This window comes from Carassius carassius, chromosome 11 (genome assembly GCF_963082965.1).
Source record: "Carassius carassius chromosome 11, fCarCar2.1, whole genome shotgun sequence".
Classification (NCBI taxonomy): domain Eukaryota; kingdom Metazoa; phylum Chordata; class Actinopteri; order Cypriniformes; family Cyprinidae; genus Carassius; species Carassius carassius.
In genome coordinates this window covers 20,441,637-20,458,247 of record NC_081765.1, presented here as the reverse complement: position 1 = coordinate 20,458,247, position 16,611 = coordinate 20,441,637, and the positions used below count along the sequence as shown (strand labels likewise).

Here is a 16,611-nt window from a genome sequence, read left to right as displayed (position 1 = left end):
CTGCGGTTCTCTCAGTTGGTTGTGCATATTTCTCTTCCACACTTTTTCCTTCCACTCAACTTTCTGTTAACATGCTTGGATACAGCACTCTGTGAACAGCCAGCTTCTTTGACAATGAATGTTTGTGGCTTACCGTCGTGGTGAAGGGTGTCAATGATTGTCTTCTGGACAACTGTCAGATCAGCAGTCTTCCCCATGATTGTGTAGCCTAGTGAACCAACCTGAGAGACCACTTTGAAGCCTCAGGAAACCTTTGCACGTGTTTTGAGTAGCTGATTGGAATGTCAACATATTCTAATTTGTTGAGAAAGTGAGTTGGTGGGTTTTTGTTAAATCTGAGCCAAAATTATCAAAATTAAAAGAACCAAAAGACTTGAACTACTTCAGTCTGTGTCCATTAAATTTATTTAATACACAAGTTTCACAATTTGAGTCGAATTACTGAAATAAATTAACTTTTCCATGAAATTTTAATTTATTGAGATGCACCTGTATGTGCTTCTGGATATTTAATGCAGTGTAACTTGCCACCATCTAATCGTGGCAATAGTTTCATATTGAGAGTATAATTTTAAAAAAAATCTATATAAATCAACATTAATTTTACAAATAGTAATAATAACAAGAAGTAGAAGAATAAAAATACTACTACTACTACTAATAATAATAATATCAATTTATTAGCATTATTTATGCAATGTTGAATCAAAATATTTCTTCCTATATATATTTTCTGTAATGTCAATTCAATGCTTTTAATTTTAAAAATTTATGGGCAGTTAATTTGATCAATTAACTGGCAAATCATTTAATTATTTAGATTACAAAAATAAGTTGCTTGATAACCCTAATAAAAACATTAAACGGTCACAATCAGTCAAAAAACTCATTCACATCAGTATATTTACCCAACCCTGCATACACACCTATTTCCACTATCTCTGAAGAAGTGTCTGTATCTTCCATTATTTCCTCCATGAAACATTGCCTGCGTGTGCTTTTCTTTTTGGGAATGGAGACTGCCTTTGCTGGAACAGACTGATCGGAGCTGTCCCAGACCTCCACACCACTCTTCAAAACGTGTTGGAAAGGCTCTACTGTAACTTCTTCCAAAAAACTGTCATGATCATAAAAAGGACAAAAATCTGATCACAAGGTTTCAATTCAATGAAGTACATTCTATAAACACTTACCAGTCATCACAGTTATCTGTGATTTTAAGACAGTTTCTCAAACTGTCAACAAGACTGTCCATCTGAAGACTGCACCTAAATATAAAAACAAAACAAAATGAAAGATTACAATTTAGTATGCATGCAAAAATAACTGAGCTGTGTGCACCCATTCTTGTTGTGACCATATTAACTGCATTAATTGCAGCTCTTATATTATTTGTGTACAATGGTCCCCTACCTGAGTCCTGAACGCAATGACATAGAGCTCATGTCATATGACTCAACATCCACTGGAAAGCGTAACGTCTCCAAAATCTGAAAACAAGTAAAACAAAGCAAATCATGTTAAGTTATCTTAATAAACTGAATAATTTTCATGTTGTCTGACTATTCAACATTGAGCAAAACTCTGTGTGGCGTATTAATATTGAACCATTCGGTAAAACGTCCACTGTTCACACCTGTGAATTTTTTTTTTTTTTTTGCCATTTAAATAATTTGTTTTATTTTTTTCTCAGATTTGGCTCTGTTTGTGTGCGTGTCTGTGCTGAGATGAGAAACTTAATTTATTATCTTTATTTTATCTTATTTTTAAGGAATGAGCTGGCATGAACTTGAGTGTCTGAGGTAATGTCAGCAATCTCCATTTAGCCTATTTAGCTGCTGGATGTTGCAAACTAGTATTTGTATTAAGATTATTTAAAAAGTAATAAATGTACTAATAAACACCAATTTGTACCACATACAAAACCACTATAGGGTCCTAGAAATGCTATCCTGAAACTGCAGCCTCCGGTATGGGCTAAGTGCACAAGATGGCGCCGGTGAGCTTCAGCGACGCGAGTGTGTGCATACTTACTTCAGGTCTTGCGACGCTCGCATTGACTGTAAGGGAAACTTACATACGAAACTTGGCTAGATGTATACAATTAATGATTTTCAAATTGAACAGCCGATAGTGGTATATCAAAAACATGGGGAAACATCCTCCCTACATTTTTGCGTCCCTCTGTGTGGAAATTCATCAAGATACAACGCGGAGATGGCTTTATTCTTCTGTTGATTATGCAGTTTAGCATCAGCGTTAGGTTAATCAGTCCACAGGGATTTCTTCTTTCAAACACAAACCACTCAAATATGCAATACTTTTCATTTTCGAAGAGCTGATTTTGTTCTGACTTATGTATGATCAAGTTTTCTGACTGTCAAACAAGACGCACAGAGATTTCTGATAAAGCATGTTTTATTAACTTTATTTGATAATTTATAACTGTATAATTAAACGTAATGTAATTATGGTAGGTTTGCATTAAATAAAAGATCGCTGTTTGCATTAATATGTGTTTTTATCTATTTTTATTTGTTTTGTGAAAGATCTGCAGCATAAATCATTATTTGTCTATGAGCAGCCATGTATATTGTTATTCTTTTGCATTAATTATCAGATTAAACAGATATTAAAATTAGTCATGTATTTTTTACTGTGTAAAATAATAAAATATGTTTTGAAAATAACGATGAAACAGACTTATGTATGTGTACAATTGAGAAATGGATACTTCTTAAGAAAAAAAAAAAAAAAAAAAAAAAAAAATCGCAGCCCATGTTTCATGAGGTAAATATTTAAATTAAAAAAACTTAATACAAAAATTTTCGAGAAATAAGTAATTTGTACTAGGGATGGCCTAAAATCCATATTGCGATATATAAATTATAATACAAACCCGATTCCAAAAACACTGTACAAATTGTGAGTAAAAAAGGAATGAAATAATTAAAAAAAATCTAATAAACTTATATTTTATTCCCAATAGAATAAAGATAACATATCAAATGTTGAATGTGAAACATTATGAAATTTCATGCCAAATATGGGCTCATTTTGGATTTCATGAGAGCTACACATTCCAAAAAAGTTTGGACAGGTAGCAATAAGAGGACGGAAAAGTTAAATGTACATATAAGGAACAGCTGGAGGACCAATTTGCAACTTATTAGGTCAATTGGGAACATGATTGGGTATAAAAAGAGCCTCTCAGAGTGGCAGTGTCTCTTAGAAGTCAAGATGGCCAGAGGATTACCAATTCCCCCAATGCTGCGGCGGAAAATAGTGGAGCAGTACCAGAAAGGAGTTTCTCAGAGAAAAACTGCAAAGAGTTTGAAGTTACAGGGCTCCAAACAAAAAAAATCGAGTAAGGAGCCATTGGCTCCTATAAGAAAAAAACGTAGGTGCCAAATGATTTTTTTTAGGTGCCACAGAATAAACATGTTTTATGCGTTTTATTTAAATTATTTATTTTACATTTTAACTTTTTAATCATACTGACGTGTTTATATCTCATCTTTTCTTGACTTAATCAGCATTTTAATCCATCTTGTAGATGACCTGGGAATGAAGGTTCACTTAAAGTGGGAGCTAAATGTCTTTTCCAACTTGAAACATAGTCATGCGTTGTTTATTACACAAAATCTGTACCAATATCATGGACCATAAGCATCACTTGGCCCCTGAGTATAGTTTGGGGTCGTCCTCAATGCATCCTGTAAATGTTGTCATACTCTCTTAAAAATAAAGGTGCTTCATGATACCATAGAAGAACCTTTTTTTCCTGTCTAAATGGTTTCATAAAGAACCTTTAACATTTGAAGACAATAACAGATTATGAAAAGGTCAGAAAGAGATTGTTCTTCAAAGAGCCTTTGACTGAATGGTTCTTTGTGGAACCAAAATTGTTCTGTGAAGAACCTTTTAAGCTCCTTTATTTCTAAGAGTGCATGTCTTTCACACTTTCAGTCTGTTTTTCTTAATTAGTAAAATTAAATTTTATAGGAGGAGTTGAATCATGTAGACAACAGGTTAAGAAAAAAATATTAAATTTCAATAGCTCATAAATATAGCAAAATGCTCCTCTTTATAGTTATTTTTCTAGCTGACTGATGAGCTTATGGACACCGAAAGGTTACTGAGGTTAATATTACGTTGCAATGTTTACAAGCTTTACACGTTTTCCGCAGTTTGAAAGTGTTTTACTATAGAATCTCTTATAAAATAGCCTACCTTTTGATGTTAATTCATGTTCATTATGTACTCTAGTAGTAAAGAGCAAGGTATGATAGGTTCACGTGCTGCTTGAACTGAGGCACTACTCGCAATCGTGCCTGTCGCATTAGGGGCCGTTCACATGTCCCGTCTTTTGCGCGCTCAAGTTCCATATTTCAAATGTAGGCGCGCGGTGTGCGTGCGTGCTCATAATGGAAGCAACGCGCTCGTTTTTTTCCAGGCGCGTCCGCACCGCATCGAGTTAAAAACATCTCAACTTTTCAGAATCCCGCAAGCGCACCGCAGGTCATGTGACAAGAACCAACCAATCAGCTTCATCCTTTCCAGTACCAACGTTGAAAGCTCAGCCAAGATGAAGGAACAGCTGATCATAGCTGTATATGGATAGCCATTTTTAAATAAATTTAGTAGCAGAGCTACTGCAAGCGATTTTTAGTGCTGCAAATTCATTTATCCTTTGCTGAAATTTACGTGTCTTCATGGAGAGAGCAGGTCATGGTTGCAAAAGCCCGAAGGCTTTTGGAAAAAAATCAGAAAGCGGCGCGCCTAGCGTTTTGCACGCGTTTTTAGGCGCGATATGTGAAAGGCCCCTTAAAGAGCACCAAAACTGTATTTATTGTTTGAATTTTGTTATGAATTTGGAATCATTTTAAAGCTGATACTTTGTAAATTAAAAGGTAACAAAGCACAAAGCTTTTTGCGATTACTGGACGGCAAGTGCACTTCAAATAATGAAGTTCATGCATTAACAGAACACAGTAGAGCTGAAACAACGAATCGATTTAATCGATAAAAATCGATTATTAAAATAGTTGTCAACTAATTTAGTCATCGATTCGTTGCTAAATAACTTTTATTTGCCGTAAGCGGCTCATTTCGTGCATATTTCAAATCTGCGGTGACCAAAGTGTGGCAGTAATGAGCCACCGGAGGTTTTACTCAGCCAGTACACCAGAAGTAGCGAATAGCCAATAGCTGGCCTCGTTTTATGTCACGTGCTTCCCGAACAGCGTCTCTGCAGCATTTAGCGGGATGTGGGAGACTGGGAGTACTTTACTTTGAGCCTTCAAAAAAGAAGAGTAACCTGTAAACTCTGCACTACTGAACTGTTTAAGGGGACGTTCACATATCGCGTCTTTTGCGCGCTCAAGTTCATTATTTCCAACACCGCGCCGCATCGAGTTAAAAACATCTCAACTTTTCAGAATGCTGCAAGCGCATCGCGGGTCATGTGACAAGAACTAACCAATCCGCTTCATCCTTTCCCGTAACAACGTTAAAAGCTCAGTCAAGATGAAAGGAACAGCTGATCATAGTTGTATATGGATTTCCATTTTGAAATAAATTTAGTAGCAGAGCTACTGCAAGCGATTTTTTGAGCTGCAAATCCATTTATCCTTTGCTGAAATTTCCGCGTCTTCAAGGAGAGAGCACGTCATGGTTGCTTAGCAAAGGCAGACGCCTCAGGGGCGCTTCTGCACAATCGCTTTGGAAAGGAGAAAGCGGCGCGCCTAGCGTTTTCCACGCGTTTTTAGGCACGATATGTGAACGGCCCCTAAGACTTTTATTTGTGCAGATTCTCCAGTACAATGTTGTTTGCAAATGTTTAGTCGTAAAAGCTGATAACATTGCTTTTTAACAGTTAACATTTAAAGCTTTACAAACATGTTCTGTGATCAGTTTGTCGTTTACCAGTTCAAAATTCAGTCGTGCAGCCTAATTATGACTGAATGAGAGAGGTAAATGTAGATATTTGAAATGCACTTTTTTTCTAAGTATTCACTGCTCTTTTTCACACAGCAGGTTTTTTGTGTGTGTCCAATTTTTTTTTCTGGACAACCTTCTGATGGATTTTACTTTAAATTGTGAGTTCCATTCAGGTTTCATGCCATTAGCACTTTATTCGAAGGATTGTTTACAATTTCACAGCAAAAGCTATAAAGCTGTTTCCCAGTAAATAATAAAATACAATGCACTGCAATTTTATTCTGTTTTATCCTTATTCTTCGTGAAAATATGTTTTGAAAGATTCCTTAATAAGCTTTGTTCGGGATGTTAAACTACTTTAGGAGCTCTAAGGACTGCCATGGTGAAAACATTATTTGAAATCTCCTTGTGAAATTTGCTAGAGTATGGGTCAGTGTTCTGATTGCAGAAGAGTTCGACAAAGGATTACTAACACAATAAAACAACTCCAGGTATATTTTTGATTAGGATATGACAGTGCAAAATGGTTAAAATCTCTTAAAAATCTATGCTGAAGGATAAAGACCATTTATTAATAATTTACTTGGGGAAAAAATGGGAAAAACGAAAATATAAGTACATAAACCGATTAATCGAAAAAATAATCGACAGATTAATCGATTATCAAAATAATCGTTAGTTGCAGCCCTAGAACACAGCATGGACTAAGATCATGTTAAGAAGAAGCGTTATGATTATAAACGAGAACTGTTAACGATATTGCCTAGATCCACACAGATGACAGCTTTACCTGTTGTAGTTTGTTCAAGTTATGAACGAAATAGAGGCTGTTTTTCTGCACTTTCTCTTCAAGTCTCCATCATTTCTCTCTCTTGCGCGTTTATCAGGTGTGTGTCAGCGCTGCTGCGCAGCAGATGAGGACTGTTTAAAACTCTTTTTCCCACTAAAACTTCGATGCGCATTCTCTCAATATGCGAACATAACAAAAGATGTGAATGCAAAACAATCAGGAAAAAAGGCATTACATGCAATTTTTTAAGAGATAGCATGTAAATACACAGGCCTAGTCGCCAGTGGCGACCTCAGCAAAAACTTCACTCGCATTTTAATATTTATGGTCGCAAATGCGACCGTTTTAGTCGCAGTTTGGATCCCTGAGTTATCATCATCTACAGTGCATAATATCATCCAAAGATTCAGAGAATCTGGAACAATCTCTGGGAGTAAGGGTCAAGGCCGGAAAACCATACTGGATGCCCATAATCTTCAAGCTCTTAGACAGCACTGCATCACATACAGGAATGATACTATAACGGAAATCACAACATGGGCTCAGGAATACTTACAGAAAACATTGTCGGTGAACAAAATCCACCGTGCCATTCACCGTTGCCGGCTAAAACTCTATACGTCAAAAAAGAAGCCATATCTAAACATGATCCAGAAGCGCAGGCATTTTCTCTGGGTCAAGGCTCATTTAAAATGGACTGTGGGAAAGTGGAAAACTGTTCTGTGGTCAGACGAAACAAAATTTGAAGTTCTTTTTGGAAAACCGGGACGCCATGTCATCCGGACTGAAGAGGACAAGGACAACCCAAGTTGTTATCAGCGCTCAGTTCAGAAGCCTGCATCTCTGATGGTATGGGGTTGCATGAGTGTGTGTGGCATGGGCAGCTTACACATCTGGACAGGCACAATCAATGCTGAAAGGTATATCCAAGTTCTAGAACAACATATGCTCCCATCCAGACGTCGTCTCTTTCAGGGAAGACCTTGCATTTTCCAACATGACAATGCCAGACCACACACTGCATCAATTACAACACCATGGCTGCGTAGAAGAAGGATCCAGGTACTGAAATGGCCAGCCTGCAGTCCAGATCTTTCACCCATAGAAAACATTTGGCACATCATAAAGAGGAAGATGCGACAAAGAAGACATAAGACAGTTGAGCAACTAGAAGCCCGTATTAGACAAGAATGGGACAACATTATTATTCCTAAACTTGAGCAACTTGTCTCCTCATTCCTCAGACGTTTGCAGACTGTTATAAAAAGAAGAGGGGATGCAACACAGTGGTAAATATGGCCTTGTCCCAACTTTTTTGAGATGTGTTGATGCCATGAAATTTAAAATCAACTTATTTTCCCTTAAAATGATACATTTTCTCAGTTTAAACAATTGATATATCATCTATGTTGTATTCTGAATAAAATATTGAAATTTTAAACTTCCACATTATTGCATTCTGTTTTTATTCACAATTTGTACAGTGTCCCAACTTTTTTGGAATCGGGTTTGTAGAACCATTTCAGAACAGGTTACATAGACCCTTAGGAAAGCCAAACTGCTAAATGTATTTTTTTTTTTAAAGGTGCCATGTGCAAAAATTGAGGTATAAATATCCAAAAAATGACCTACACGCATCAAAAGAATGAGAAGAAATAAGGGCGATGATGTCATTAAAAAATGTCAAGTTATAGTGCTGCAGAGATATCAACCTTAATTAGCATTAGCATTACTAGCCCCGGCCCGACAGGTGTCGTAATACCAGTTTCGGCCATGGGAGGCGGTATGCGGGCAACATAACCACCAGCCAACCTGCAATACACGAATAACTCGCACGGCTTGTGGGCGTACTTATACCTGATGTAAAACGTGTGGAAAGTACAGCCCACTACTTCATTTCAGTTTAGGGAAGAGAGCGGAAGGATGACTGAAGCCCTTGGCAAAAGACCACCACCCGCTACAGGGAAACAACCGCGCTACAGGGAAACAATCCGATAAGAAAAGGAGCCGAACCAGAGTAAACATCGGCACTGCTTTCAATCGCTGGAGACAACTGATGGACCTGAAAGAAATGAGGTTCGACACCGAACTTGCAACATTTCTTTTGGATTGGTAAGTTAGATGCTGTTAGTATTTCGCTAGAAGTTTGCTTTATATGTTTGTGTACTTTTTTCGGGAAGTTATAACATAGAAATGTATCGAATGCTGTTCGATAAACGTGCTAATGTTAGCGATGGCTAACCGTAGCTGCGTTTGATAATTAGCTAACATTAGCTATAACTTACCCATTTTTTTATATCATAACTAACCTGCTCTGTCTAACTTAGTCTGTTGGTCTCCGTGTCCTCTTTGCTTCGTGGTTTTTCTGTACGTGAGAAAATTGATGTGTGGCGTGAAAGTGTGTGAAAAGAGTCAATTGCGTGTGTCTCACGGTGAATGCTTGAGAGTTGGCAGCTCTGGTTACGTTGGTTGGCGCTAGCTTGGTCAACATCAGCTGTCTGATGTTGACCAATGATGTTGACAGAATGCTGTCTGTCAAATTAATTTAATTCAAATAATGTGTATATACAACTCAAAATGTAATATGAACAAAACGAATAGGAACATATTCACTGGTAAAGGTGAAGGGGAGTCGCTTGAAGATGTCATTATGAATGAGTCATTATCTGGCTCGGCTCGGTGTTCATCTTCAGTTTCCTTTTCACAGCAGTTCAGTCAGTTTACTGTTTGAGTAAATGAATTACTCCGGGATATTGGTTTGTTTGAACACAGAGGAAGTGTCAGCCACATTAAAAAAGTTAACAGCTTAAGTCATTTGCGGATTAATGCATATTGGAGATGCGAACCGTTTAAAACGATTCAGTTCGATTTGGTGAACTGGTTCAAAAAGATCCGGTTACATCGAATGATTCGTTCGCGAACCGGATATGACAAACTGCTTTGTTTTGAACTGTCTTACAACAGACACGGAAGTGAAGACAATGCTGAATAAAGTCGTAGTTGTTGCTATTTTTGGACCAAAATGTACTTTCAATGCTTCAAAAAATTCTAACGGACCCTCTGATGTCACATGGACTACTTTGATGATGTTTTTCTTACCTTTCTGGACATGGACAGTATACCGTACAAACAGTTTCAATGGAGGGACTAAGAGCTCTCGGACTAAATCTAAAATATCTTAAACTGTGTTCCAAAAATAAACTGAGGTCTTACGGGTTTGGAACAACATGAGGGTACGTTATAAATGACATAATTTTGCAAATTGGGCGAACTAACCCTTTAAATTTAATACAACTAAACTGATTTCTTTAAGGACCCGTGGGAACCCTGTAATATCGGCAAGGGAAAAATACATATCGGTCGACCACTAGTGTTTATAGTGCTCCATAATGGACAATCCATCCTATTTTGGGTAAAAATATGAAAATTAATACATCTCTCAAAATAAATTAAGTAGACATATGATAATCCGTATCTTCCTCCAGTGTACAGAAGTGTACAGGAGTTTTTTCTATTGCCAATTTGTTTTAAAAACTGAATTTAAAATAGCAGAATCACTCTGATGTGCCAAGCCATCAGAACTGAACCGAAAACAGTGGTTAAAAACCGGTATGTACGGTATGTAAGTACTGAACCATGTGCTAACTGAATTGTTGCATCCCTAGCATCTAGAACAGAATTACCTTGTCTAGGTTGCAATAGGTCTCCAGAGAAGGAACCTGACGGACATGTCGAGCTTTCTGGATGGCTGTTTGCAGCTCCTTTATCCTCTCTTCTATCCGCTTACATTCCTTCTGACCATCCGAGAAGAGAAGATCCACATCACTCAATTTTGACATCAACATACTCCGCCTACAAATTTCACAACAAGAAACATTAATTGCCAAGTCTGAAGATTATCCGTGACTATCAAAACACAACAGAATGTTCCAACTCTAAAAGTTCTCAAAAGATTCTGTCCACGTACCTTTTCAGCAGAATGATCTTTGATTTGTCCACAGCCTCATCAATTTCTCTGATTATTCGAGTTCTCTCTTCCCTCAGTTGAGCACGAATCCCACCGGAAAGAGTCTTGAAATTTAAATTTGAAATTTGTCAGTTTTTAATATAAACAATTTCTCTGCCCATCATTTTTCTGAACATGTCCTTGTAATTTTTCATTAAAAAAACAAAACAATGTTTCCTCACAACATATCTTCTAACAAAAATTCTACCCAGAAAACTGACTGTTGCACAGGCAACTGACTCCTATATAACACAAATTTCTACATAACACTTCAAACAAGATTTTATACAGTTTCTAATTTTACCTTGTGGATTTTATCCAGTTGATTGAGGTTTTCTGTTGCTTTTCCAAGAGCTTCATCCAGAACTTTAACAACATCTGGCCTCTAAACAAACACACATAAATAACTGAGCTCTAATCTTGTGCTAAGAATATTAAGGGAGCCTGATCTTAAACAATGAGACTACATAATACAGTTGAGTCATATAAGTGGAAAGTGTCTGTACCCCTTCAGCATTCTCCTGTGTGTGGATGGCTGCCGATGAGGGTGGGCTCTTCAACCTGTGAGATTTCCAGCTGTCTCCAGAGTGCCTGCTGAAAGTTGTTTTGCAATTGCAATTTTAACTTACTTAATATTGAACTAATGTTTAATCAAAAAGATGATTATAAAATTCGTCTCATGTTTATATTTGGAAGAAAAAAAAAATGCACACACACACATACTGATTCAATGCAGATAACTGTTTCTTAACACATTATAAATGTTAGAAATGTATTGCTGAAAACACATTACAAAAGACTGTGAACTGTGTAGTACTTAATTGTGAAGTTCACCATTTTTGTGTTCCGGATTTTTTAGGCAGGACTGAAATTATGTCTCGATGATGTACAGGAGCCACTGAGCATGGCCCCACCCATAAAACTGGCGTTTTTGGCTTAAAGTGGCACTGCACAGATCGAACAGTGTTTGACATCAAAGTAGCATGCAGGGTTTGTCTGCTCTCTTAAAGCTTTCACGGTACTTCAATGTCATACTTCATCTCTCTTTTGCAGCTTGAAGTCTAACACGACTAATAACTAGAGATCAATATAAGTGGAAATCCAAATAAGCTGCTAGAGGGAGCATCAATTTAGGTTAAGTGGTGTTTGACAGTTGAGAGATGGCAGCTTTCCTGCGAGTTACTGTGCGTTCACACCGCCACCGTCGAGAGCGTCAAAAATCACTCTGGCCACCCTGCTCACAATGCTGCAGAAAGATTCGTGAGCACTCTGATGTAGATCGAATGCTTATCTTGTATTTAAAGCGGCCGCAAAGCAAACAAGCTTGTTAAATTTGTGCATACTCACCACAATGAGGGTACGTTATAAGTTAACCTCATTAAATATTGTTGTGGACGAAGTATTAAGAGCCTTTACCTAATAATGCATAAATCACTGTAAAAATACTCTTGATGCAAGTAAAAGTCCAGCACTGAAAATGTTACATAAGTAAATCTAATCAAGTATAAACATTACTTAATGTAAGTATAATCAAGGAAATTTGTTTAAAAGTAAACTGGACCTACTGTACTATTATTTATTATATCATTAGATTATTATTCCTATATCGTTACTGCACATCAGCAACTCACCAGGAACATGAACCTTTGTCCACGTATAATTTTTATTTTATTTTTTAAGTCCCTGTACACAAACAGGGACACATCATAGATTATTGCAAACCTGCCACAGCAATAATAAACCATTCCTATATTGTGCTTGGGAACTAATGGTCGGAGCTGTGTTCTCTGGAATCCTCTCAAGCAGTGGACTTCTACGTTCTGATTGGTTGCCGCCGAACCGCATCATAGCTCATTACCATAAAGTTGCCCTGATTTCAACTCTCCTCGATGCTCTCAACAGCCAAGCTGCTCCTCGATACCGGCTCACATTGAAAATTAATGACTTCCGGCCACTTTGACGCTCTCAACGCTGGCGGTGTGAACACACATTTAGTGCATACAGTGGCCATGCGTGTTTGTAAGTGTTTGCTTATTTTGTCAAAATATGATACCTTATTTTATTTACTTTTTTTTCCATTTAAATTTAGGTGAGGGGTTAACATCTGAGGTGTGACTCAGAACACAAATTTTACATTGCTTTACAAAGACTTTAGGACTAAAACGCTTTAATTTGCTGAATACCCTTTCTTTGTGTTCATTCGTGCCGTATAGATGAGGCCAATGATTCTGCTGTCCACCTCTAAACCATCAACTCCTTCCTCACCAATTCTGGTGTCCATCTATATCAAAACAAACAAAAGACATCATCATAAATACCAATCTGAAAAAAAAATCCCATTGCACTAGAGAAGTTTATAAACATTAATAGGATTGCAAAACCGTGCTTGTATTGGGGAATTTACTCCGGTGAGACTAACTTTAGTGGTTTCTTTAACATGAAAAAAAATAAAATAAAAAGGTTAAGTAAAATTTCCTTTTCTTGTATTTTTCCTCAGAAATGTTGTTTTGTGTTGATTCAATTGGTGCAAGACCAATAAAAAAATTATAATAAAAAAATAAAAATTTTAGTGAATTGTTGGCCTTCTGGAAAGTATGTTCATTTATTGTACATGTACTCAATACTTGGTAGGGGATCCTTTTGCTTTAATTACTGCCTCAATTATTAAAATGCGTGTCGTTACATCCTTCCGAATCTTGCATAAAAAAAATTTTGGTCGACTGACGTTTTGGCGTTGCTGGCCAATGCACGTTGAAACAGATCGGAGATCTGATTGGTCAAAGAACTCACGCGCTCAGCGCGCGTTTTGAAACAACACAAGCGGAACTGATGTAAATCGAAGAAAAGGACACGGTGGACACCAAATATCAAACATGGACGAAGAGCCAACAACGTCGACTGAGCTTGAGCCTGTGCCCTGCAGCTCTGATTCTGAGAGACATCCCTGGCCTTATTTAAGCAAGTTATTTGAATTTAAAGGTTCAAAGAATGACTCCTGGCGTTTTCAATGTGTCAAGTGCCTACCTCAACGCAAAGAACTGTTGGCGTTTAAAAAACTCCCCTTCAAATTTGAAGAAACATATAGAGGTAAGACATGCAATGCTAGTTATTAATATTTAAGTTACAAACTTGCTATGACATGGTGCTATGACTGTTATAGAAAAACGGATGTCAACATAACAAAAATATCACACCAGTATAATATTTGTTTGACGTAAGTTAGTGGTACCCTAACAGGGCAACTTTTTTAGCTGGTTATTAGCACAGCAGGGACGATAGCTTGCTAGTACGTTACATTTTTGGAGATGAGCAAACTACTGCTATATCTGTACATTCGTAGTTGGCTAAAATAGCTGTTTGTTTTGACTCGATGAAAAAATGTTCAAACTTTTTATACGGCGTCGGCCCCTAGCTTCTTTACCATTCAACATTGGGTATTTAGTTGACATTCACAAGTAAGCAAGCAGGCAAAACTATATCTTGGTTTGATTCGATTGTGAAAAATTTTGCACTATGACAGTTGTTTTTCGTCAATATCATGACATTTTTTAGAATTTGCAAACATATATATATATATATATATATATATATATATATATATACACAGTACAGGCCAAAAGTTTGGACACATTACTATTTTTAATGCTTTTGACAGAAGTTTCTTCTGCTCATCAATTGTAACATCTGCCTTTATATTGACTTCATTGTTTTTCACATAGGTTCTGTTTTTTTGTCCTGTTAATGTTAGGTTGATCAGAGTTCTAAATAGCAATATTGCTTGCATGTTTTAAGAGAAGCACTCACCCTTGTCAAATTTTGTTTGGTGCTTATTTTTTTCTCATTCTAATGTGTTATACATTATTAGCCTAATGCTTTTGGATTTTCTGTAATCAATGGAGTATAAGCCTCAAATGCAGTTTTAGCTACGTTTTCCCCATGCAGGCCAAGGTAAAGGACTAAAGCAATTGTTGTTGAGCAGAATAAACTGGTCATACAAAAGTGTTCAGAATAACACTCACCTGTGTACTTCTGAGGTTTTTTTTACTGCTCTTAATAGTATAGTAAAAATAAAATAAATTGTATGTCATAATTGGCTTAGCTTAATTATTATTTAATGAGTAATAAGTAAATAACCAGATTTTTACAGTGTCAGTATTGCACAACAACTCTTTCCAGTACACAATAGATATTGTTTGTGATTGTTACAATTGAACAGCCCAGACATTGAGACAACTGATTGTACTTTTACTTAAAAAAATACTTTAAAGTAAATTTAAAAGTATGTACTTATGACTTTTACTTAAGTAAGATGTTGATGTAGTAATTATACTTTTACTTAAGTATATATTTTGCAGGGTAGTTGTACTTTTACTTAAGTACTAAACTTAAGTACTTCCTCCACCACTGGAGGTGATCAGTTTGTGGCACTGCTGAGGTGGTATGAAGCCCAGATTTCTTTGACAGTGGCCTTCAGCTCATCTGCATTTTATGGTCTTTTGTGTCTCATTTTCCTCTTGACACTACGAAATTTAGGACTCAGTGTTCAGAGACCTTCATTGCTCTTTCACAAACGATAAAAGGATACAGTGACCAGGGCCCTGAAGACGATACCGCCATAAACACAAGTGGTCCGTACGTCTTCTGCAGACATATGATAACTTCGGGCGAGGAACAAACTGAAATGTAAGTCGTAATTCACTGATAATGTAGTTTTACACATAAATCACCTGACATTCCGGACACGTGATGACGTTTTGCGGGGACTCGAGCGCGCGCATGCAAGTGCTGCAGCAAATATGACCGCACAACAGCACATGAGGGAGATTCCCCACAGCTTCATCTTCTGGAGGAAGAAAAACACTGGATTAACGTTAGTAAAACTGACAATATTAGCATTAGCTTTTCTACACAGTGACTCTAACGCTTTTCTGGAACATTCTTTCAGTCACGTGTTGCCAAACGTGCTCGTGTATGACTACATAGAATGAAAAAGTGTATTAACGTAAATTACACTTTAGTTTAATTAAATAAAAAGCTAAAGTTGTGCTGTTTGTTACCAGGTAATGTGTAAGATGAGCCGCAGATTTTACAAGCAACCGCAGACTCCGACATTTTCCACAAGAAATAACGTTACTCTGTGACTGTTTCCTTAACTGATGAGCTCGCTTGCCAATCGTCCAATCAGAATTTGCCGTCACTGGACTTTTTGTCCAATCAGAGCCCTCTTTACATTCGCATGACTTTCTTCCATTTTTTTAATTGAGTGGCGATTTCTCAGGCGTTGTCCTTTTCGTGTCAAGTGAATATTTTTGTTTTTCCTTTTTTTATTTTTTGTTGGAATGTTTTATATTTTTACTTTAATTTTACATTGAGCCACATCACTTCGTATTTCCTGAAAAATACATTTAAACTTTATTCTAAATAGAAATTCAAAGTTTGCTCGTAGTTATCAGGTGTTTCTATTTAAACTCTAGTATGTAAAATTCAAGATAAGTAGTAAAGTAGTATTGATTCACAATAACAGCCGGCACAATAGAGTTTAGTGATAAGAATCATGATCACATATTAAAAATGGTTAATTGAGTGTGTGTTGTGAATACTGTATATAGTATTCTGGGGACTGAGGATAAATGGATTCATTGAAATATAGGTCAGTAACTTTCCTCAGTACATACACACATGTCCTGATCCCTGCCCCACCCACCAATCACTACAATTAACATAAGCTGTATCAAGATCCAGGTTGCAGAGCTCATTGTGTGTCATTTTCTACACAACAAAAAGGTCAATGAGCAGAGTCCCTCAGGCACATTGTGTCTGGCTGTAAAAGAGCAAAGCAATACAAATACGTAAATTATAAGCACAGTGCAAG

General features: G+C 36.9%; 1 protein-coding gene across 2 annotated transcripts in view; it reads right to left on the bottom strand.

The window, feature by feature from the left end:
• LOC132152982 (RING finger protein 17-like) overlaps positions 1-15,916 on the bottom strand; it is a 33,159-nt gene extending 17,243 nt beyond the window's left edge. The window contains exons 1-10 of one of the 2 annotated variants that reach the window (XM_059562041.1): positions 15,797-15,916; positions 15,467-15,582; positions 12,923-13,020; positions 11,246-11,333; positions 11,044-11,124; positions 10,701-10,804; positions 10,417-10,585; positions 1,414-1,490; positions 1,194-1,268; positions 927-1,117 (exon numbers count right to left, since the gene is read on the bottom strand). In XM_059562041.1, the coding sequence (XP_059418024.1) occupies positions 927-1,117; positions 1,194-1,268; positions 1,414-1,490; positions 10,417-10,585; positions 10,701-10,804; positions 11,044-11,124; positions 11,246-11,333; positions 12,923-13,020; positions 15,467-15,582; positions 15,797-15,851 (1,054 nt within the window). In that variant the 5' untranslated portion in view covers positions 15,852-15,916. The remainder of the gene's footprint in view (positions 1-926; positions 1,118-1,193; positions 1,269-1,413; positions 1,491-10,416; positions 10,586-10,700; positions 10,805-11,043; positions 11,125-11,245; positions 11,334-12,922; positions 13,021-15,466; positions 15,583-15,796) is intronic. The other variant, XM_059562039.1, reaches the window with a different exon arrangement.
• Positions 15,917-16,611: the final 695 nt, after the last annotated feature.